The 24742-nt window shown below is 37.4% G+C and overlaps 2 protein-coding genes and 1 long non-coding RNA gene across 4 annotated transcripts in view; 2 read left to right on the top strand and 1 right to left on the bottom strand.

The window, feature by feature from the left end:
- Nucleotides 1–915: 915 nt before the first annotated feature.
- LOC105443418 lies at nucleotides 916–8219 on the top strand. The gene is made up of 5 exons (XM_030979141.1): nucleotides 916–970; nucleotides 3546–3899; nucleotides 4534–4835; nucleotides 5245–7161; nucleotides 8031–8219. Exons 1-5 carry the CDS (start codon nucleotides 916–918, stop codon nucleotides 8217–8219), a joined length of 2817 nt encoding a protein of 938 aa, XP_030835001.1.
- Nucleotides 8220–11883: 3664 nt separating this feature from the next.
- LOC590342 (heparan-alpha-glucosaminide N-acetyltransferase) overlaps nucleotides 11884–24742 on the bottom strand; it is a 30125-nt gene continuing 17266 nt past the window's right edge. Inside the window, exons 7-15 of one of the 2 annotated variants that reach the window (XM_030979693.1) lie at nucleotides 24523–24553; nucleotides 23794–23930; nucleotides 23405–23529; nucleotides 16327–16445; nucleotides 15524–15743; nucleotides 14310–14384; nucleotides 13501–13571; nucleotides 12655–12767; nucleotides 11884–12167 (exon numbers count right to left, since the gene is read on the bottom strand). In XM_030979693.1, coding sequence (XP_030835553.1) covers nucleotides 11989–12167; nucleotides 12655–12767; nucleotides 13501–13571; nucleotides 14310–14384; nucleotides 15524–15743; nucleotides 16327–16445; nucleotides 23405–23529; nucleotides 23794–23930; nucleotides 24523–24553 — 1070 coding nt within the window. In that variant the 3' untranslated portion in view covers nucleotides 11884–11988. The remainder of the gene's footprint in view (nucleotides 12168–12654; nucleotides 12768–13500; nucleotides 13572–14309; nucleotides 14385–15523; nucleotides 15744–16326; nucleotides 16446–23404; nucleotides 23530–23793; nucleotides 23931–24522; nucleotides 24554–24742) is intronic. The other variant, XM_011676529.2, reaches the window with a different exon arrangement.
- On the top strand, nucleotides 18032–22516 carry LOC115921708. The gene is made up of 3 exons (XR_004063059.1): nucleotides 18032–18205; nucleotides 19646–19801; nucleotides 20296–22516. It is a non-coding gene; the product is annotated as an uncharacterized LOC115921708 (long non-coding RNA).

Here is a 24742-nt window from a genome sequence, read left to right as displayed (position 1 = left end):
TAAAAGACAACAAGTGATTCTTGTTCAGAAGATTTAAAGAAAATATTTTTAGGAATGAATCTTTTGTATCATTTGCAGAAACAGTAGCCTACCTACTAGTTGTTTTAGTGTAACGCGGGTTTATAATGAGTTATTGCAATTAAATAACGACATTTCAAGGGCACAATTATTTTGGAGTGAGAAGGTTGCAATAGAAATAAACCATTCATGGACAGCTACATGGGCATCCGAAATAAAAAAGATTCAAGATGATGTCGTTGTTCAATTTAATTTTAGATTTATGTATAATTTACTGCCAACATTATATAATTTAATGGAACATGAGAGGTAGCGATATTTGTATTGAATGTGATCAAGTAGGGGATTTATTACATATGTTTTGGAATTGCCCAGAAGTTAGATAATTGGAAACATATAGAATACATAAAAAGGTGCTCCAATCAAAATTTTATTTTGAAGATACAGTATGTAATTTATGGAATTCAAGAAACGGAGAAGGAAGAAATTAATTTGATATTGAATAAGGCCTATGCATTATTTCAATTTGTAAGTGTATTAATAATATTGGAATAGCTTCCACTTCGATATTATGATGAAAAACACAAACGAAAAGAAAATATTTATATGAGGCTGAAAAAATGGAATAGCATATTAAACAATTTATGGAATTTATGTCTGTATTGTGAATTTTATTTTAATAAAGAAGAACAGGTATGTTTTTTTAATAAAAAAATTGCTCTTCAGTCGATTTCGCTAAAAAAAAAATCTGCCTTTTTTTATATATAATTTTTTAACCGGACCTCAGTTGGATTGTATAATGGCTCAAAAATATTAGGCGGATGTTTCATTATCATTTTAGTGACGTCTGCCTGCCTGATTATTTCACTACGGAGGAACAGGATTAGATCAGCCAGGATGATCGCGGCAGTAGCAGCATTGGTTAATGTACTCTTCATTTTACAAGGACCTGGTAAGCCTCTTCTCCTTCTTTTGTTGGGTTTATTGTTATTGATGCTGTTTGCGTGTGTGCGTGTACGTGTGTGAGTGTGAATTTGCGCGTGAGCGTGCTTGTGTGTGGGTGTGTGTGTGTTTGCGTGTGTGTGCGTGTTTGCGTGTTTGCGTGTGTGCGTGTGTGTGTGTTTATGTGTGAAGTTCGAGAATTGCCTTTTGGTGAAGTACAGTTTGCGCCAAGTACAGCGAGCCGAGACTGCGCTAACGTAATCCTTCAGTCTTAATTCGTTTTTATCATATTATTTTTTTGCCAAAAGTAACCCTTCACCAGTCAGTTTGGAAAGCAGTAGCTACCAGTCACATAATTTCACCAAAGAAAGCCTGAGATACCTTCTCTGAGCTCCCCTGTAATGTAAAGGTGATGGAATCGCGGCAGAACAGTTTTCACAAGAGCTCTAACATTTGATCATCGAAAAAAATATCCACCGTGCCCCGTTAATACACTCAAGGGTGCAGCACAGATAAGGCTCAATAAATTAGGACATTTTTATTAGACTGAATCAATCGTGACTACAAATTCTTTTTATCGTTGAATATGTATATATTGTGAATGATGAAAATAAACGCTCTGTTTCAATTACATGGTAATGCACAGCAGAATTTGAATAATTAAATCAAAAATCAGCAAAAGCTACTTCACGGAATTAGAAAGTTGACAAAGACAAAGTACTAAACTAATCATGCACTCCACAGAGATTGACATAACATAAGTGGTATGATAGCATGGAGAAAAAGAAGCAACTAATCATCAGGAAATAAGAAACCACGCAGTAAGTACATTGTCGTGTAAAATTCCACCGGTAAATGTTCAGGAATTCAGCAAGAAGAAGAAAACAAGTAGAAAATAAAATATATATCTATATATATTTCTGTATCCTCTTCTCATATTTGAGTCATCAATTCCCTCCTCGTCTACTCTCTTCACCTTATTAGTCTAATTATTTCATTCCCCCTTCACAACTATCCATCTGTAACCTAAATGTTCACCTTCATTTCATCATCATCATCATCCCGTGGGTCCCCTCTATGGAAGGGAATGGGGATCGAGCAGCCTTTTCACCCACAGCTAAAATTCATCGTATTTAGAGATGATTAGTATAAACGTGTTTAACTCAACAGTTTTAAACATGTTTATAGAAAATTTTCCCTGTGTGAACATCGTTTATACGATGTTGGGATAGATACGAAGTCGCGGTTCATACGCCCCTAAAAGCAGGCTGCAGATACGAAGTTCGTATCTAGAGAGCTTGACATTTTGTGTGTGAACGGTTATTCGTGTTTAAACGTGTTTAAACTGGATGGAGCGTGCGCTTTGATTAATATGACATGACCTTCAATGCGCAATGGCACTACTGCGCATTTTACGAGCAGTAGTTAATCACGAAACGATTAACGATCGCACCGAAATTTATGTGTGTGAATGATGTCGTATGTACAGGTGATTAGTTTAAAGCCCTTTAAACTAATCATGTTTATAAAATCCTCGTTACCGCTCTCCATCTCATCGGCCCGAATTCACAAAGGAGGTTTGTCGACAAACCTCCTTTTGTTTCGACAAACCTCCCTTTGTCATTTACAAACCAGGTTTGTAAAAATTGCGTCAAAACGCGTCATATGACGTACATAAACCTCGGTTCGTCGACAAACCTCCTTTGTGAATTCGGGCCTTTATGTCTGTGGCCATTTCCAAGTCAATGTCTCTACCCTATTCTTATGTTTTCCTTTCTTTGTTCTACCTTTCTCCCTGCTCTCTGCTGCCCATCTAATTAGTTCATCGTCCTTTTCTCGTGTCCATACTATCTCAGTCTGCTCTCTCCCTTATCCGTGTTACTTTCGCTTCCTTCGTTTGATGTTGGTTAACGTAGATTTCTTGAAATTAATCATGATACTGTTAGAACTGCCTCGGAGATTTGTTCGATTTCCTGTTCGCAATTTTTTTTAGCAGACTGATTGGCAAATTGTCTGACGACCCCCCTCAAAATTTCACAGCGACACCCTTGTGCATATTATTATTACCACTACTATGCGACACGTTATCGCCAGGCGCGGATCTACAGGGGGGTTTAGGGGGTTTAAACCCCCCCCCCCCCTTGGGCGCCCCCCCCCCCCCAAAAAAAAAAAAAAAAAAAAAAAAAAAAAAAAAAAAAGAAAAGAAAGAAAAAAGAACGCACGCTGGAGAGAAACCCTTTCAAGTGCAAATATTGTGAGAAGATATTCAACTCATCTGGTAACTTAACCAAACACATGATAACTCTGGATATAACTTTGTATTTACTGTTACTTGATTTAAAAAGACGTTATCATGCACTGCTTTTTATGGTCTCCATTGTGTTAATAGATGCCAGGAAAACATCACTTACGGAGTTCAAATAAACACCCCCAAAAAAAATCGGCTCGCCGCTTCGCGGCTCGTGGACGATGCTCTGCATCGTCATTATTTTGGTCAAACCCCCCCCTTAGCAAAAAGCTAGATCCGCCCCTGATCGCTTATTACTTGGGACTGAAGGTTTGGTGTGTTATCTATTGATCCACAGGTTTGGTAAACGCTCGTCTAAAAGCCCGGCTAGCTGGCGATGATGGTTACAAGTCTGTCTCCTCCGGCCTCCTCCAAATAACGGATACCAACACCAGCAGCCCTGATAATGGGGTGTGGCACACACCCTTCTTCCCACCGCTCTTCTCCTGGCACTCCCTGCCCAGGGTACTCAACGTGGTCTGCCGCGAGCTCGGGTTCCCCGATGGAGCCGTGTTTGGCGCAATTGATGAGGGGAGGATGTACATGGGGTACTTATTGCTCGATCCTCGACGGCTGGAAGACATCCTTTGCGGTGGAGAGGAGATGGGGATAGATGAATGTTTCCTGCGGAAATGGAGCCATGCTGAAGATGGTGTGATAGGATACCATCCGTTGTGGATTAACTGCGATGACGGTAGGGGGTATGAGGTCACTTCTGTTGAGAGCCAGAAGGGCATTAGATCTTTGTAAAGTATGCGAATTAGCGAATTTCCGACTCCCACCAGGCAATATTTGTGTATTGTTATTGGTCTGCTATAACGTATGTGCATTTTATTAGTGTATTCACAATGTTTCAAGTGTAATATAAGACTAGATTCTTTGTGCCTTTGCTGTAATTTTACACAGACTCTACACACAAATCCGATTGACATTACTAGGCACAAATACAGTTATGTGCCAAACAACGAGTTAATATGAAAAGGAATGATGGTTAAAGAAGAAGAAGGTGATGAGGAGGAGGTGGAGGAGAAGGAGGAGGAGGATGAAAAATAAAGAGAAGGAAGAAGGAGAAGAAGAAGAAGAAGAAGAAGGAAGAAGAAGAAGAAGAAGAAGAAGAAGAAGAAGAAGAAGAAGAAAAGGGAGAAGAAGAAAACGAAACAGAAACTGAGATAAACTTTAAAATCATTAAAATGATAACTGAATGATTTGCATAATGTTTAAGGTAACTACGAATGGATTGAAACATAAACATGTGAGTGTATTCTATGTCTTCTTGTACTTGATAGGTCTTAACAGCGTTGGAGTAAACTGCTATAACTGGCATTGTGAAGCCTACTTGGAAGGGTATTACGAAAACCGTCATTACCATTGCCAATGCGATCCGTACTGTGAGCTCTTTGGCGATTGTTGCTCCGATCATAACGATCCCAAAATGATGGCTCGACGTCGGGACTTTTTCGGCAACTCCTGGACAAGCGTCATACCAGATCTCGCTTTCTGGTCATGTGTTGATCTGCCCTTCGGAGCACGCGTAGAGGAAGGGATTTGGTTGGTCACCAAATGCCCGCAGTCGTACCAAGATCTGACGGTAAATTGATTATTAGGATATATATAAAGTGGTCATCACCATCACCAAAACCACCACAATCATCATCACCATCATTAATATCATCATCATTTTTTGTATTTTATGTTTTGATGAATTTATTGCCCCACATTTTTTATATTTCATGTTGCCTTATTCCAATCAAAATAATAGAAATTGACTATTAAGTAACACGCAGTCATCTATGCTGAAATAATGAAAAGTTTAAAACAGGAAATTATTCTTTTGTCTATTCTGTGTTTGGAACAGTTATGTTTTTTAAAGATAAAGAACAAGTACATGCCACATTTATAACTCGAAGTCGTTATTTAGTTATTATGTATATGGACGAAAAATGTTATAGAAGGGATGACTGTGTATCTAAACGATATCTTTGGTCCCAATTTTTTAGGTTAAGCAACTCTGTGAGGCATCATCGAATGGACACGTTGACCGACCCGTCTATGACCCGGAAGGTATTCACTTCCGAAACGTGTATTGCGCCCTCTGTCATGGCTCAGAAAACACGACCATGTGGGATGTGTGCATCTCTAAAAGTGAAAATATCCTAAACAAGAACGAAACATTCTTTTACGTACGCCCTGGATATTCTAACTCTAGTAACCAACTTCCGGAAGAATATTTTGCCCCTCGACCATGTATCAGCAATATCATTCGCGAGTGTAGACCTGATCTCAAAGGTTCTTTTCGCAACATAGATATAGCCTGTCGAACCCTTACTGGGGACATTGCCGAGGAGAAGGGTAAAGTCTTTGCGAATAGTAACTGCGCTATTTGCAATGGTGCTTTGGACGCTGGCAAAACTTGTGTGTATAATTTAGGCTTCGATGATACGTTCAGACACGTCCCCTGGTATGAGAAATTCGAGATCTTTTGTAACCCTGAACTGAAGCTGGTCAACGGGCGATGCGTGCCACCAGGAAGAGCATACTGGCCACACTGCAAAAGTGTGTCCTCACAGCTGACCATAGAAGATCATCAACAGGACCAAGCCTGGGATTGCTCCGGAGAGGACGCTAACATCTTCCGATATCTTGAGGAGTCCTCAGTGAGCATTGGTCTGTTCACTGTTCTCCACGAAGACCACGTCATCGTCGAGGTAGACCTGATGGCAATACATAACATGTCACGTGGTATAGATTCTTATATAGCTGCGAATCCCCGAGATACAAGGTTACTTTGTGCGCCCACTCGCATCAGATTGGATCATGGCTGCAAGGTCCTTGTAGAGCATTCACGCGAATCATTCGTTCAAAACGGGGAGTGGGTCCATGGGGACCTTTCAGACTTCGAACCAGTTATAATAGGAGGAGAAAATCTACTTCTCTTTCGACAGCGGTTATTCCTCTCTAGTACCATTTACCACAATTCTACTATCTATGCTCTCAACGAAGATAAATCTGGGTATACCAAAACATATTCCGTGAGTGTGTTCGGCGTGAAGCGAGATATTTCGAATTGTGTCATGGCGATCTTGACACCGCCTCAGTTTGGAATCCTTACTGTTGAAGCAAATTTCTTGATTGTATCTAGAGGGATATTCTTTCACCCAAGTGAATACTTCATCTTCGACAACGATTCGGTGTTGGTGTGTCTTCGGACGCCCGAAGACGTCAAACTCTTCATGGATAGATCGGGGTTCTTGACAATTACGACCCTGGGTCGTGTTGGCTTTGGCATCTCTTCTGTAAGTTTGGCATTGACCCTCGTCACGTACTCTCTCTTTCAAGAGCTTCGCAATCTCCACGGATTGGTCATCATCAACATGGTCCTGGCTTTGCTTTTGTCTCACATCCTCTTGGCGTTTGTCGCAGAGTTTGTGACTCATCTGCCAGTCGTTTGTACTGCCATCGCTGCCTCTTCCCACTACTTCTGGTTGGCTACGTTCTTCTGGAAAACAGTTCTTGCCTTTGACCTTTGCAAGACCCTCTCATCCGACCCAGCTACTGCCCTTCTTGCCAACTCAGGCAAGGTTAGGAAATTCCTTGTCTACTCCGCCGTCGGCTGGGGGGTTCCCTTCGTCATTCTCGCCACCTGCCTTGGGTTTCACTTCCATCCTTGGCAGGAGGAGTCGTTGCTGCGGTATGGAGTCATGGAAAATGCTGACATGTGCTGGATCGTTCAGCCCATGGCTAATGTTGTCGCATTTGCAATCCCGTGCGCCATTTGCCTCTGTGTGAACGGGGTCCTCTTCATATCTACAATGAGGAACATGCTGAAGGTTCGGCGACAACCGGGAAACGTGAACGGTACCAACACAATTCTCCACAAGAACGGATGGCGAGTCGACCTGTTGATACATGCGAAGGTAATTCATCGTCAATTGATCAGCAAACGTTTAGTACTAAAAATAAACAATTTCCTTTTCGAAATCACTGAAATTTGCAAAATTTGAATTTCATTTTTAGTTCAGTTCAATGCATCGCTTCCACATTTCACATGGTACAAATATTTCAATTTAAAACAATTCTTTGTAAATTATAATCACGCAACAGTTATTGATCGAGATATTCAACAGCTTTTTCAAGAAGACGAATATATTCATCTGATAGTGAAATATGACGGAACCTAATTTATGAAAAATACAGCAAAAGGGTAAAGAAAGTCACAAGATAATATAAATGTATAGTGGAAATTAGGTTTTAGATTTAGATAGAAATCAGATTCAACCAACAGGCAATTCGTAAATTCTTTAATTTATCATAGTTTCGCAATCTATCAATTCAATTGCACAAGCAAGGGCAGAACGAAATCAAATAACCATGATGACCGTTTCACACAAAAAATATATGGGGTATAATTTGTAACAACAATTATACATATATACATATATATATATATATATATAAAGAGCTTAATTCCAAAAGGAGCTAAATCCACTTTTGATGAAAATTGAGTTATTGATAATTGAACATTGGTCACTTTAGTACCCGCTTTTCAACAAAATTACTTACCTAAATTTGGGGAGCAATTATGAAAAATGCACCTTCTAATATCACTTTTCCATAGACGCCTGTACAAAATCTGGTAACCAATTAATTTTTTTCTCAGAAGTACAAAAATGGATTTAGCTCCTTTTGGAATTAAAAGTGTTCATATATATGTGTGTGTATTCAAAGAGAACAAAACGTGTTTGTTTGTACTAAGATAATAGTCTTGTGCAACATTTTTACACAGATTTCGGTGCTATTGGGATTCACTTGGATATCTGGATTTGTCGGTAGCTTCCTTCAACTCGATGCCATGTGGTATGTGTTCGTCATCATCAACTCACTGCAAGGGGTGGTCATCTTCGGTTTCTTCGGACTCAACAAGAGAGTGCGATCCCTCTGGAGAGGTATCTTCTGCTGCCATTGTAACAAGTAGCAACACAGAAGCGAGCTCCTGGATAGACAGCAAGCAGTGATGTACCCAGCATAATCATGATGAACCCGGCGTACGCCCCCCCCCCCTTCGGCCTAAAAAAATTGTTGTATTGCCCTTTAGGTGCCAATACATGGGTCGGTCGGTCGGAAATCTTTTTTTTTCTTTCTTTTTTTTAACTTTTGTTTCTTCTTTTTCTCCCTCTTTGGGCTGATACTTCCCAGTGTTGAATGCTTTAATACATATTTTTGTATTCATTAAATTAAAAAAATTAAAAAACATTTTATAAAGCCGACCGAAGATTTCAAGATTTTGGGGTCGGTCGCAAAGGGCAATACAACATCTTTTTTGATTACGCCTTATACAGGACTGCTTATCTTTCTAGTCTCCCTATCTCTCTCTCTCTCTCTCCCTCTCTCTCTCTCTCTCTCTACACCATATTTTTCTTCCCCCTCTCTCTCTCTCTCTCTTTCTCTTCTTTCTCTACACCCCTTCCCTTTTCCCTCCCTCTCTTTTGTATCTTCTAAATATCATTCTTGCATATGTATCACTACTGTCTTACATTACATTTTAAATTTATCATGTCAATTTTTCAGTATGAAGTTTTACTTTTGTCTGTCCATCTCGATCCCTCCCTCCCTCCCTCATTCTTTCAGTTCTATCAGTTGAACATTATTACGTGTACATTGAAACATGAAATTGTTACCTCATCTCTGTACTCTCTGCCTGGAGGCGTTTCACAAAACTTGTGATCAGTGACAAATGACAATTTTTGTTATAAGCTACTGAAATGCTTGCTTCTCATTGGTTATCAGCAGATTTGTCACTTACTTTTGTCAATTGTCATTGAAAAAAGTCTTTGTGAAATGCCCCCCCCCCCCCCCCGTACTATACAAAAATATGATTATATCAGTTGTTGTACATGTATATATTAGCTTAAGTACCACTATATATTGCATGCGCTGATGTGGTGGGAACATTACATAAAAGGAAGAAAGCCGTAAGTCCAAAAAAAAATCAGAATATTAGGAAAAGCTTTAATATTTCGGGAAGAGTTTAATCTAAAGAATGTTTTCAATTTCACGGAGTCATTGATATATGAATATTCATTATCTTATAAATGGAAACGATTTCAATTTGTCTCTTAAACTTATAAAACGAAATATAAACGCTTTTCTTGATAACTCTTGTGTCTCTAGATGTCAATTTCAATGTAACAAGCTTCTAAAAATACAACTTCATGAATATTCATTATGGTGTGTGGGTGCATATTATCATAACCAGGTCACTTCGCTTGCTTCTTTTCTTGCAAAAGATTTATGTTATATAATGTTTTAAATTTCAAAATGTGGAGGCTTTAATTCTTCAAAATATCCCGCGCATAAATAATCTAAAGTGTAACAAAGGTAGACGTCATTCAGCATCATGAAGCGACGCGGCAAAATGCAATGTTGATCCGTTTGTGAAAAGAAATTTAAATTCCACAATGAAAACTCTAATATCATCATTTGTTTAGTCAAGGAAAATAAGATTTATTAGTCTTTGTCAATTCCAACATGTGTACATATTTTCAGACTTTTAAAAAGTAGCACAAAACATATGTATGAACATAAATGTACATGTATTAAAACAGGTTAATAAAATGATGGTTAAAAAAACAACATAGATCATGACAGATTTATTATTTTGCAAAGGCCTACCTTCGGCATTTCCAAAACATAATGGACATGTTTAAATAAAATTAAAAATTTCACCCCAAGAAACGGGATAAATATATTCTATTTTTTTTTAATTCTCCCTAGTTCAATGTATTTAACTTCAGTTCAGGTTTATACATCTAATAAGTGAGAACAAAAATCATATTTGGAATAGCGTTTTATTCGACTTTATCAACTATACTTTAATGATAAAATTCTGCTCGTAGCCGTTACTAATATAATGAAACCTTATTACATTCTCTTCATTTGTCCTCCTCAAACGACAGTGACCTTTTACATAGCTAGTGTTACAACAAAATTCCACTCTTTTTAGTTTTGTTGCAGATTGAACTGAAGATGAAAAGTTAGAAAAATTGAATTCATCTTGACGCCCTGCATACGTTTTATCATTGTAGCAGCAAAATTAAAGTACATGCATAAACAGGATCGGACGGACGGACGGAGATCGTTGTTGGTCATGTAGAAAACTTAAGAACGCTAAATTAGCAAAATTAAATTCATCTCGACGCTCTGCACACGTTTTATATTGTAGCAGCAAAATGCATTTACAAACAGAATCGGACGAACAGAGATCTTTGTTGATCATGGAGAAAATTAAGAATGATACGGAATAAAAAAAGAATGTAAATGACATTACAAATAAACTGAAACACACGTAAACAGCCTTAAAATTGGCAGTACTGTCATTTGTCAGTGGTTGTAAAGATTTTCTTAAAAAGGTCTACATACAAAATGCAGGCATGCACTGGTAAGGGAATGAGAGTAGCCTTCTCATTCTAAAACTCTCTGGCATCCCTCTTCCCTCTTCAGAAAAAGGGCCTCACATGTTTGGGGTACTTTTTCAATACAAATTGTTCTGGAACACCCTCACGGTATTCCCAGCACTATGTGTAAGGCTATCGTATCGAAACACATGTAAATAGCCTCAATACTGGTAGTACTGTAGTTCTGAAGATTTAAACAAAATTGGTCTAGATACAAAAATCTGGCAACCGACCGCCCTTCAAAGAGGTCCTCAAATATTTTGGGTTTCTCTTCAAGCACCACCCTCACGGTTCACCCAGTAATACATGTAGACTATTATACACCCCCGTCCCTCTAGCACCCCCTTCATCGATTCATATCCACACGTAAAAACATTTCAATTAATCTATTACGCCAAAGAGAAAAGTTTTCTCTCTTTGATAAGGACGTTCTACAGTAATGTTCGTGCGCTCCTTAGCTGCGGAGGTCCAGCTGATTATGTATTCACCATCGAAAATGCATGGTGTTCCCGATATTGTGTAGTCAGCTTGTTCTTCGTAGCTAAGGTGCCAACGAACATTACTGCGGAACGTCCTTAAATAATCAACAACAATAAAATAAAAATAATAAGGGAAATCCACCCGCACCAATTGTTTTAAACACTCCTACATTCCACGTACCATCAAGGACTGGAACCCACTACCCCCTCCCCCCCCCCCCGACATCCAAAGGACCACAAACATCGACACCTTCAAACTACAAGCAACCAACTTTTCCGCAACCAAGACTCAAGCAATAAGAACTAAATAAGCAACAGTGCGCACCCCTCATCCACCTCGTTTGGTTCATAACGGGACGTTGAAGAGTATACCAAAGAAGAAGAATATGAGATTCGCATAGATTTAGTGCCCTCACATTTCAAACATTCATATAAACTCCCACATTACGATTTTTCAGACATTCGCCATTCTGTTTCTCTCATTTCTGTTCTGCCCACTCTCCAAGTACTTTATGACATAGGTTATGCCTCAGCCACACCGCTGCGTATTTGGCTTGCGTATTGCTCCATATTTATGTCAAGCCGTTTTAACATTAATTTATTCCTATTTCTTGATATCAAGAAATGATTTTCTGTTGTAAAGCAATAGTATTTCTTGATATCAAGATTTCGATTTCTTGATATAAAGAATTCATTTCTTGATATCATAAAATAGGAATAAATATTATAACGGCTTGCCATACATACGCAGCAATACGCAAGCCAAGTACGCAAAGGTGTGACTGAGGCGTTAGATTGCCCTTTATTGGCATCAAAGCTTTAAAAAGATCTTTCTCCGGTAGAAGATGTAGGCGATGACGAGCCAGAGGAAACCGGACCAGGCGGCCAGAATGATGTACTCCGTGTGGTTGTAAACGAATGGTTGCCATGAGAACGGAAGATAAGGAGTCATTATCTCCGATCCGATGTAGAGGAGGATGGAATTCATTCCTAAATACAGGTAAGACAACAAAAAAAAGGAAGAGAATGTCTAATCACTAAACCTTAATCTATATGGAATTGATGGTGATGATGGTGAAAATATCAATATTTACAACCACATTATCGACAATAAAAATACTATTATTAATAATTATATTAATAATAATGGAAATAGTACTAATAATAATTATAGTTATAATAAAATGCTGACGATATTGATAATAATGATAATAATAAAAGCAATTACAAAAATGATGATGACGATGATGATGATGATGATGAAGATAATGATGATAATAAAAGTATTAATAATAATAATGGTCATAATTGCAATAATGATAATAACAATAATAATAATAATGATGATCATAATAATAATGGTGACAATAATACAAATAATAACAATAATAATGATCATAATAATAATAATAAGATTGATAATGATAACAATAATAAAACTGAGAGGATGACCAGGATTGAATCTCTTTAAGCTAACCTGCGTAGAATAGAGGGGCTCCATTCCAGAAATGCGTGACGTCAATGAGGACATGAAACAAGGCCTGAACGATGAATGCTGTTCCACCGGTGAGGGCGATAAACGAGACGGACCTGACAGAAAGATGAAGGCGAGATGAGGAAGAGATATGATTGTGGAAATCTAGGGGACGTTTCACAAAACTTATCATCGGTGACAAATGACAGTTTTTGTTATAAGCTACAGAAATCCTTGCTTCTGATTGGTTATCAGCAGATTTGTCACTGATTTTTTTTTGTCATTTGTCATTTAAAGAAGGCTTTGTGAAACGGGTCCCAGGTCTGTAGTTTTAAACTACTACCAATTAACCAGGAAACGTAATCCTTTAATGATAATTTAGACGAGACTAACTTCGGAATCTGAAAAAGTATGGTTTCAAAAGTATGACTGGATTTGATTAATATGGTCTCGTAAAGTCCTTTTTGTACTAAAATATAATCATGCGAAATATGTTGATGTTTCTACAATTTCCGATGAATTTTAAGCCTCGGTCACAAATGCCATTACGAACTGCTCCGAACGCCGTACGAACGATTTCCAGATAATGGAAATTCGGGAAGACAATGGAAAAACAGGGGTATTCGTACGAAATTATCGTTCATACGAACCTTTGTTACCGTAGCATTAGCGACCACAGTCGGTCTTTTTTTTTGTTACAGTGTTGACAGAGGTTGCTCATATCGAACATTGTTGAAATCTTCGAGAGTAAAAACTCCGTGGTCACATATTAAAAAAGGAGTACTTCTCATCTGGGATGCCAGAGATGAAATTATCAAATTAAAATAAGTTTTACTTTTTTCTTCTTACCATAAGTTCTTATTCAGGGGAATCCATCCATCGGCCATGGAGCATTTACAAAGAACAGCACTGCATGATATCTGCAAAAATTAAGTTCCGAACAGCTTTGATTACTTCAAGGCGAAAAGACGCAGACGCATGAATTTTTATACAGGCTATTTTCAGTTTTGGTAATAACGGAAAGTGACTTCTCATAGCATTAAACGACACTAACGATGAAAATGGTCAAGAATATGGATTTAAAAGATGAATTTAAAAGATGTATAACAGGTAGAAATGAGCCAGACTGATATGAGATCGAGCTTAAATGTTCCTACCTACGTGCACAATCACACGGTCTCAGTGTGCAAATTGAACGGGAGATCAGCTTTAAATAATATGAATACAAGCATGATTTTTATTAGGATGTTTACAGTATGCAAATAAATATCGAGATATCCTGACTAAATGTAGTGTAGTGGTTGTTATTTCACCTGACTGCTAAGAAAGCATAAATGCTTGTCAGTAAGCAACCAGAGGACCTACGGCTTTAGGTCCTCTCTGAGAGACCTGGTAATGAGGATTTAATGCCTTACCAAAGGGCACTAGCGCATCGCCTTGGTTTCGAACCCGGGTCGCCAGATTATAAGACCACTGCTCTACCGACTGAGCTATCGCGCCTCCTCTACTGCAATAACTTACCAATGCCAATCCCCAAAAGAGCAGTCTAACGATGTGATCGAAAGATCTGCTTTACATTAAACATGATTACAAGCAATTTTTGTATCAGGATGTTTACAGTATACATATAAAAATCAAGATCTACTGCAATGACTTACCAATGCCAATCCCCATAGGAGCAGTCTAACGAGGCGCCCTCTAACGGTGGTAAAGAGGTGGAGAATCTTTCCAGACTGAGAGGGGAACAAAATATAAAGATCTTGAGATCAGAACATGAAATATTAAAAACCCTGTCGGAAGTTAAATATGAAGTAGATGAATAATAGATCAATGGAAAGCTAACGAGCCATAACATTATATTACAATAACATGAATTATATGCCAGTTTAATTTCTGCAAACTCGAAATCTAAAGCTTTGACAATCGGAAGTTGTTGACCTAAAAACTAGCTATTGACTTGATGACATCATCTTCTGTGGAGTACGCATATTGACAATGACGTTACATTAATTAAGCAGGGCTCATCGCCTCAGTTATAATATATAAGAGAGCCGATCGGGTCCAAATTTGACCCCTGTTGACCCGAAGGGATGCGGAGAATGAGCTTTTAATTTACCTTTGTGCAACACTGAAAGGGAATATATTTTGTATATATAAAGAATAAAAATTCTATATTCATTCAGCTTTCCATCGGTAAAAATTGTGTTTTTCATCGGGTAGGTCTATAATGTCAAAGAGGTGGTACCCAAGACCCAATCGATCCCCCCCCCCCCCCTTCGTAAGAATACAGAATAAAGAATTAATTTGGATAAATAAATCTTGAAAGAAGTAGGGCACATGAGAAAAGAATAAGAGAGAGGATAGGCTAAAAGGAGGAGGATGAGGGGCTGGGAGCGGAGAAGAGGGGCGCTGGGAACGGAGAAGAGGGGCGCTGGGAGCGGAGAAGAGGGGCGGAAAGAGGGAGAAGGGGGCCCGTTGATTAGGTGCACTCATACACATGTATGTTTATGTGATACCTATACCATTTTGTACTCATGTTCAATTGTGTGTTGTATTTATTCCTTATTCTGTATAAATTGATAGTATGTTAATTGATGTTGTATATATATTTGCAGAAACAGCCGGAAAGTGATTTTATGTTGTTTTGCGCATGATTAATAAATTTGAATTGAATTGATTTGGATTGGATATGAGAGGGGGAAAAGGAGGGGAGATCGTGAGAGATAGGAGGGGAGATCGTGAGAGATAGGGGAGGAGAAAAAAAATGGAACGGGAGAAAAATGGGAAGGGAAAAAAACACAAAAATCTACAAATGAACACAGCACGAGATAGAAAGTCATTGGACATTTCAAATCAAATTCCGGGTGTGTACCTGTAGACCGAACACACACAGTGCAATGGAGGTGAAAGTACCCAGAATTCCTTCCGGGTCACTGCGCACAATGGTTCGGTAAACATCGTCGCATGTGTTTACTAAGATGAGGTGAGCTTCCGTGAAGAACGTACGATCGATATACCCCGAAGCTCCGCCCGTACAGTTAGTCAGCTCACCGTTCTCCCCAACTAGCGGACCACCAGGGCCTTGATAACCTCTGAACACAAAAGTGAATAGATGGGACTGTGGTTTAAAAAGAATGTTACTCTTGATATCACGTTTCAGTACAAAAGAAAACCTTTGGTCTACTAGAAACGTAATGTAATACAGACATAACTTATAAACTTTTTTCTTTATTTCACATTGGCATGAATCAAATGAATAATTTTCAGAGATTTTGTTCGAGATTTTGTATTACACCTACAATCTATTTTTTCATTTTTAAATAGGGTAGCACTTGGATAACAATATAGAATCACATGATGATACAACAGATCGCAATGCGCCACCTATTGAAATGTGTGAACATGACAATGATGTATTACGTAATCCGTAATCCGGGCAGGCCATAATGTTTGTCCTACCTAGCAACAACTAATATATGCAATTAGAATTCTGAGAACTGAGATACATTATTCGAAACAGGTAAATGGAATAGTTTTTTTCTAGGCGCTGTACGATGGTAGACGCATATATTTGAGTACACTTCGAAAATTGCCTTTTCACCAACCGTTACACTCCAATCAGGGACATCAATTAAGAAAATATTTGGAATATGGATGACCCGGATATGAACTTACAGCGGACATCCGGGAACCGGTAGTAGAAAGGTCAAACACAAATGAACGACGAGACAGCAGGCAGCCAACGGAAGTTCGAGGTAATCTGTGATGTCCCGAAACATCATGTAACATTTACCCTGAAAATGGTAGATGAAGAACACATAAAAAGGAGGAACAATATTGGATTATAATTTGAAAATTAAAAAAAGTAATATCTTCCAGATGTTCGCAAACATGTGAACATGTGTACGCACAAAGTTTTAGTTTTAGGGTACTAGTTTTTAATACGTATTCGATATATAGGACGAAATGGGGTTACATTCAAAGGCATAATTGTAAATTGTTTACATTCAAAACGGGGTCATACTTGTGGAAAACGTTTTTGAAAGTATGCAAAATATGGGGTGATTTCCAATACGGCGAGAATTATGTGATACAACCCAGGTCGAAATTCCAGTAGAAACCAGTAGAAACCAGTAGAGACATTCTAATGGTTATACTGGTTTTCCAGAAACCAGTAGAGTCATAATGGTTTCAGGAGGAACTGTGAAGTAAAACCAGTATAAACCTTTACAAACCAGTAGACTCTAATGGTTTAAAGACCAGTAGAAACCAATAGAAACCAGTAAGATCTAATGGTTTGAACATGGGTGTAAAAATCCTGAGTCAAACCATTAGAATCCTTAACAAACCAGTAGAGCCTAATGGTTTTAAAAACCAGTTGAAACCAATAGAAACCATTAAGATCTAATGGTTTGAACATGAGTGAAAAAAAAAAATCATAAATCAAACCATTAGAAACCTTAACAAACCAGTAGAGCCTAATGGTTTTGAAGACCAGTAGAAACCAATAGAAACCATTAAGATCTAATGGTTTGAACATGAGTGAAAAAATCCTAAGTCAAACTATTAGAAACCTTTACAAACCAGTAGAGCCTAATGGTTTTGAAGACCCGTAGAAACCAATAGAAACCAGGAAGATCTAATGGTTTGAACATGGGTGTAAAAATCCTAAGTCAAACCATTAGAAACCTTTACAAACCAGTAGAGCCTAATGGTTTTGAAGACCCGTAGAAACCAATAGAAACCAGGAAGATCTAATGGTTTGAACATGGGTGTAAAAATCCTAAGTCAAACCATTAGAAACCTTAACAAACCAGTAGAGCCTAATGGTTTTGAAGACCCGTAGAAACCAATAGAAACCAGGAAGATCTAATGGTTTGAACATGGGTGTAAAAATCCGAAGTCAAACCATTAGAAACGTTAACAAACCAGTAGAGCCTAATGGTTTTGAAGACCAGTAGAAACCAATAGAAACCATTAAGATCTAATGGTTTGAACATGAGTGAAAAAATCCTAAGTCAAACCATTAGAAACCTTTACAAACCAGCAGATATATCGAGCTCAGTGGTTCTGAAACCAGTTGAAACAAAATTAATATTAGAAACCAGTATATGATCATTCTAGCACCGCCTCTTGATCAATCTAACTTTTTTTTTTTTATTTAAGCCCAAAACAGCTAGGGGTGAAAAACTCTCAAATTGCATTAGTCATTATATTAATAGTTTTATTTTACAGATTGTGCAACATCTTGACATGCCCTATAAGGTCTGCAATATTGATCAAGACTACAAGCCCCAAAACCCCCAAATGCAAATGCGACTCCCGCCTTTTTTGAACGGGTACATACAGCATGGCATCCCTCTGTGCTACACTATATAGCACTGTACTGTGTGTCAAGGCATGCAGTGTGTGCGTACAACCAGCCAGCTGCCATGCATGCCGTATGAGACACACACAAGACAGCAAGACAGCCATTCCTATCAACAGCTACAGGAGCCAGAGCAGAGACAAATCCTTTTATTACTTTGTTTTCCCCTGCTATTCTTCAATATGGGTAAGTTTTAGATTTACCTAATTTATTTGCAATATGTGCAGTAACTGTTTTCTGTTTTGAAACGTAGTTATGTATGATTGTGAACTAGTAGAAGTAGGAGTGCTTTCAACGCCTGCCGCCAAGATGAGAAATGTATTGTATTGTCCCATCTATCTATTTTCATGTTAGATCTTGATGGAATCATCATTCAAAGCAAAGTTTGTGCATTCACCTACACATGGCTTTAAAGGCATCGTTTAACAATGTTAAATCTGAGATGCATGGCCCTACGTATCATGCAGTGTCAGTGATATGGTGTAATATTGAAGCCCTGAAAAATTTCGCTTCAAAATGATCATGAATGATGAAGTGCCTCAAAAAGTAAAAATCTTTGACTTTTGAGTGACCGGTTTTACCATACTCATTTTTCCCAATAGACTGTAGTGTTATAAAACCGTTGGGGAAAATGGTTTTTTGAAATTTCGAATTCCAATCATAATCTTGATAATCAGACGGGCGATTGGCTTGTATTAAACGTCATGGGATTTTTTACTGACCTAAAGGTTTAGGCCTATAATTATGATTGCAGCATGAGCTTAATCCAGGATTTTGTTTCAGAATCTGAGGCAATGTTATCGAGTCACTTTAACTCTGCTGTAAACCATGCCAATTTTGAGAATTGAGTGCTTTATTCTTTTTTTAAATAAATAAAGTGCTGCATTAGAAGCATAAACGCCTGATCTGCAAGACTACAGTAGTTTTAATTTTATATAATTTTCTCGTCTTTTTTAAATTTTGATTACATTTATTTCAATTTAAACGACTTAAGATTTATATTCCTTAAATTCTGTTTTAAACTACTGATTTAAAACACTAGTCAACGCACCCTTTCGCACCCAACGCACTAGTCAACGCACCTTACATTCAGCTATTCAGGTTCGTGGCTATAACTCACCCCCCCCCCCCCCCCCCCCCGTGCTTATCCCGAAAGGGTGTGTTAAGGCGGTACTCCGTTCTCAACGCACCCTAATTTCGAGACAAGCGGGGGAGGGGGCTTTAATCTATTTATGGTGTGTTCGCACAATATATACAGAAGCCCTTATCTGGAAATAAACGGCTAGAACCGTAAATGGTAAACAAAATTCTTTACCCACAGGCTGTACGAAGTAAGAAGATTAAAGTAGGCCTACATGCATGTGTGTTGCACGTGCGTCAACCGTTCAATTTGTTTTAAAGACCATCACCACTACTGGGCCAGAAGGGATTAGACCACACAGAGAGCCATCGAGGTCACTGTGACAGGTGGCTATCTCATTAACTCAGCTCTCATTTAACATAAGAAAAAGAGGATCATGGGGGACCAACAGGCACCGATTGGGGAAGTTTTCTATATAGAGGGAGCAAGTAGCTACAAGTATGGCAGTGTGCCTTTAACTTTATTTATTTTCTTATTAATTGTAGGCATCTGTTGACATCTTTCGCCAAACAGTGGATTCAAACACATTGTGGCAACAGTATATTGACGTGAGACCATGCAGAACATGCTACTTTCTCTCAACCTTCTGGATCAGCATTCAGCAGCGTAGCAGCCTCATGACACAGTTGAAGCCTTTATCGGTAATTGGGCAGATGTACTTGTATTATTCCTGTACATATATTTTTCATTCTTCCATGATCATGACACTGATTAATTAGACATCAAGAATTATTCATTTCATTCGAATAAAATGAGTTTCATATATATATAATTCAATTAATTTCAGATCACTAAAACTTGCAGGTATGTTGCAATAACCGACCATATTTTGTGAGTTTCGAACAGTGTTCTTTTCCCTCCTCAGCAATGGAGCTTTGATTCTTCTTTTATCACCAAACTAGAATTGTATTGATAATTATTTACAAACAAATCCTGAATCATGTTTGCATTGCCAACAAACTTTTAAAATGCAAAGGCATGTTTATATTATGTTTGTAAGCAATGAGAGATTATTTTATTTAGTACTTTTCAGACAGAATTTATTATTTAATTCATTGTTTACGTTCTAGTTTTAAAATGTATAAACGTTTTTCTCAACTTGTTTTCCTTTCTTTTTGCTCCATTGATGCATTAGAATTCTTTGCGTGCATGTACCCTGGATCAAGCAGCACTTGAATTATACAGGAGATTCCACCCAAAATCTAAACCATGAGTCCCAGCTGAAGAGGAATATTTCCAAAATGAGGTCTACACACACAGAGGTTACTTTCCCCTTCATTATAGAGATACAGAGAGAGGGAGAGAGAGAGGGGGGGGGGAGTGAGTTATAGCCACGAACCTGAATAGCTTAGCTGTAGAACTGAAATGCCCATATGTCACTTGCCATTTTGATGAATTACAGGGTTTACAAACATACATGTAGGCCTACATTTTTACCCTTTGGGTAAAAGATCTTGGTATTTGCGTATATTTGTTATTACTATTTATGAAGTAGACCTGTTTTATAATGCTTATGTAGTAGATCAGTCTCGTGCTCACCCCCACCCCCTTCGTATCGAAATGTCAATTCCTAAAACCTGTGGCAAATTATATAAATTGGTAATAGAGAAAAATTGAGTGAGGTAAATGCAATACAAATCTATTCCAATCTTAAGCACTTAAGACTTGTTAAGGTATGGCACGTGAACCGCCAAAAAATTAAAACAATTGTGTCTTGAAATAAATGGGAAAGTAGTCCTGCAGCTCATCATAGTGACGTACATTACCGATTCAGCCAATTTAAAATGCCCATAGGTTTAGTGATCACAGCTTTTAACAATCCATAACCACCTTATTTTGTGTCAGATTTAATGTGGTATTTTTTAAAAGTATAGTTGTCTGTTAAGGTTGGATTTCTCTTTAAAAAGTGTAAAGGGTAAGCCCTATGTAACATAATGTGATGAGGCAATTTTCGTTATAAAACCAAATCAAAGTGCCGCGGAACAAATTATTTCGTTCACCTGTTAAGAATAATTGTATTTCGATAGTCAGAATGCGAAATGCAAACATGTGTTGTTAGGTAGGGCAACACATAATGTATTCAATTTGCATTCTGACTATTTAAATACATTTATTGGTAAAAGGTGAATTTAATAATTGGTAATGAGGCACTTAACAAGGACCTATTCATTAAATTTGATAATTACAATACGAAAATGGCCTACATGTATTCATATGAATGGGAAATCTTTGAACTGTTATGTCGTTTTCTGAGGGTTCATAATTTTATATGTTCAAGGATTCATAATTCTACAAATGAAGTAGGGTTCTTAATTCTGAAAATGAACTAGGATTCATAATTCCAAAAATGGAATATGGTTCATAATTCTGAAAATTAAATAGGGCTCAATATACTTCCAAAAGTTTATTATTCTGAAAATGCAAATAGAACCCTTTATCCTTTTTGGAATTACGAACCGTCAATATAATGAATCCTATTTTATATTCAAAATAATACCATTTCATTTGCGGAAATATTAACCCTATTTTAATATCGGTATTAACGCCCCTTTTTCGATTCCAGAATTACGCACCCTATTTATTTTTCGTAATTATGAAATCTATTTCATTTCTAAATTCAAACCTTTTAAAATATGGACCATATTTCATTTGTTTATCAAATGTCAGGAGGAAATTGAAATTTGTCATAATACACTGTACTATCAAGTTACATTTATTGATGAACAGCACACTCTTTAGTTACCATAATATCACATCACTTGTCAAAATAATAAGGCCATGAATGATTTTCTTTTGCTTGTGAATGTAGTAGGCTTATATTATGTAGTACACAATATTTCATTTCCAATTGCTGCAACTTTATATCAATCCTTTACATATACTTTGACAATCTACAGGTAAAAATCATGCTTTGAGTTATCATTTGTGAATTATTCTCCAAATTGAAATGCATGAATAAAGTACTTAAATTTGTGCAAATGAACTTATTCTCTATGGTGGAAAATTACAAAAGAAATTTCTCATCAAAAATGCATGCTCATTGTTTCTACTCATGATACTTACCGTAAGAAAACTTGTAAATTGCCAAACCTACTCTTTTAAACATCTACTCCAAATTTTCAAGATTGATTTCTCTCTGTTAAAACTGGCCATAACTTTTAGACAATAATTAGACAATTTAACAGTTTTTTTTGTGTCTTCTTTTGTTGTTAAAATGTGTAAAAAAAAAATTAAAAAAAATCCTTTTTTATTTAAGCTGTTAAACGTTCATGTAATTGTAATCACTTTATGATGAATGATATTCTGACAGATAATAAAAGGATACACTGTTAAGTGTTAAATATGATAAAGATGAACCAACAGGATTGTGATGTCTTTTGTTAACAGATGTTTGCGAGAGAAGTGGCTGAACCTCAAGAAAATGGTTAATTGTGTTGGAAGCGAACTGCATGCCAGCTCTTGTCATTTTCGTGTCTTCTTTGCAGACCAGCATGCTCTTTCAAAGTAAAAACAAAAAACAAACAAGGGCTGGCAGATTTTGTGAAGAGTACTGTGTTGGAAGTGCATTGAGGTAGTATAATTTCAACTGATCAAAACAATGTCAACCATGTAATGTAACCAATGCTATGGTTCCATTAGGGTTTTCTACTGGTCTTCTACTGGTCCCCTAATGGTTTCTGTACGGATTCCTACTGGTCTCCTAATGGTCCCAGTTGGGATTCCTACTGGTCTCCTAATGGTTCCATTAGGGTTTTCTACTGGTCTTCTACTGGTCCCCTAATGGTTTCTGTACGGATTCCTACTGGTCTCCTAATGGTTCCAGGACTTCTTTTTTACTGGTCTAATGGTTCCAGCACTTCTTTTCTACTGGTCTCCTAATGGTTTTTGTATCGATTCCTACTGGTCTTCTACTGGTTCCAGTGGGGATTTCTACTTGTTTCCTACTGGTCTCCTAATGGTTCCAGTTGGGATTCCTACTGGTCTCCTAATGGTTCCGTTAGGTTGTTCTACTGGTCTTCTACTGGTCTTCTGCTGGTTCCAGTACGATTTTTTTCTACTGGTTTTTAATGGAAATAGCGCCACTTTCCATATTGAAACCAGTAGAGAATTGACCAGTAGAAACCATTAAAAATCTGTACTGGTTTTCTCTAATGGTTTCTATGGGATTTTCGACCTGGGAATCATACACCTATGAAGTGAAACCACACGGAAAAACCTGTAGATCAGGAAATCTCGCCATTTACCGTTTTCTCGGCCCTGCGGGCCTGCAGACGTCGGGAGAGGAGGTAGGATGACGCAACAATGAAATATGTGATGCCAAACCGCTGTAGCACACCAGGGATGCGAAGGTTACGCAAATCATTGTGAGCTGGAAGTGCAAAAATAAAAAGACATTGTAAAAAAGAAACATTGAAATTGATTGTAAAAGAAGAGAGAATTGGTCTGTTATTCTCTATTTCTGATTAACATTCCCATATTTGATCACAAAATTATCGAAAAACTTTACTGCAAAACGATTGCAGAGAGCCATAGACTTAAAAAAAAAATCAACTTGTAGTATTTTTTTGTTTACAACGGATACTACTACAAAACAAGCAAACATATAATAATTAATCAAATTGGCAATTCTCACATTGAATACAGACGCCCATGATGAATAAAGAAATGCTACGGAATACTATTTTCTTGAAGATAGCGCAATAACTCAGCCCTTTGGAGAGAAGGATGTTGAACGATAGATGGATAGAGGTACCCATGATAAACACAAACCTGAAAGAAAGCACATGGGACTGAGGATGAGAATATGAGCATGGATCGCAGAGAAATGGTTCAAGATAATGATTTTTATAATAATTGACAAGATTGGTCAATGGCAAAAATACTATTACTACTACTACTAAAGTACTACTACCACTATTACAACAACTACTACTTTACATTTACTACAACTACTACAAGTAGGCTACTACTACTATTACATATACTTTAACTACTACAACTACTACTATTACTACTACAACTACTTATTCTACTACTACCACTATTACAACTACTACTTAACTACTTAACTACTTAACTACTACTACTACTACTACTGCTGCTGCTGCTACTTCTACTTTACTACTACAACTACTACTAGTACAACAACTACTACTACTATTACAACTGTTGATGTTACTAATACTACTACTACTAATCATTGTAATAATAATATTGATATTAATAATAAAAGTAATGAATATATGAATAATATTAATACTTATAATAAAGAACAAGCAAACTAACAAAACACCCCTAACAACATATAATTTACCAATGGTAAAATGTACTTACGATGAAATATTAGAGTATTTTTACTTACCACGGGAACATGAAATCTGCAACAGTAATACCTGTAATACAAGGAAACATGCATCATTAAAGTCCCACAGAGCTATACAATGTAGTTCCTATTAATAAAAATGAGACAACAAAGACTTTCGAAAAATCAATCTCTGGCAATTTCATTAGGGTTGTGCATCAAGTGTTAAGATGTGCGACCATTAGAAAGGGGTATTATGCAATCCGAACAGAGTTATGGA

This window comes from Strongylocentrotus purpuratus, unplaced genomic scaffold (genome assembly GCF_000002235.5).
Source record: "Strongylocentrotus purpuratus isolate Spur 01 unplaced genomic scaffold, Spur_5.0 spur5_scaffold_10, whole genome shotgun sequence".
NCBI classification, from domain to species: Eukaryota; Metazoa; Echinodermata; class Echinoidea; order Camarodonta; family Strongylocentrotidae; genus Strongylocentrotus; species Strongylocentrotus purpuratus.
The sequence above is the reverse complement of the archived record's forward strand: the minus strand, read 5'-3'. Positions and strand labels throughout refer to the sequence as shown.

Bases quoted from the DNA above. Each gene is read 5' to 3' on its own strand.
- LOC105443418 (XM_030979141.1), top strand. From the start codon at position 916: ATGATCGCGGCAGTAGCAGCATTGGTTAATGTACTCTTCATTTTACAA. The intron at 3,900-4,533 runs GTGTGATAGGAT...TGTACTTGATAG, and splicing joins ATGGAGCCATGCTGAAGATG to GTCTTAACAGCGTTGGAGTA. The intron at 7,162-8,030 runs GTAATTCATCGT...ATTTTTACACAG, and splicing joins ACCTGTTGATACATGCGAAG to ATTTCGGTGCTATTGGGATT.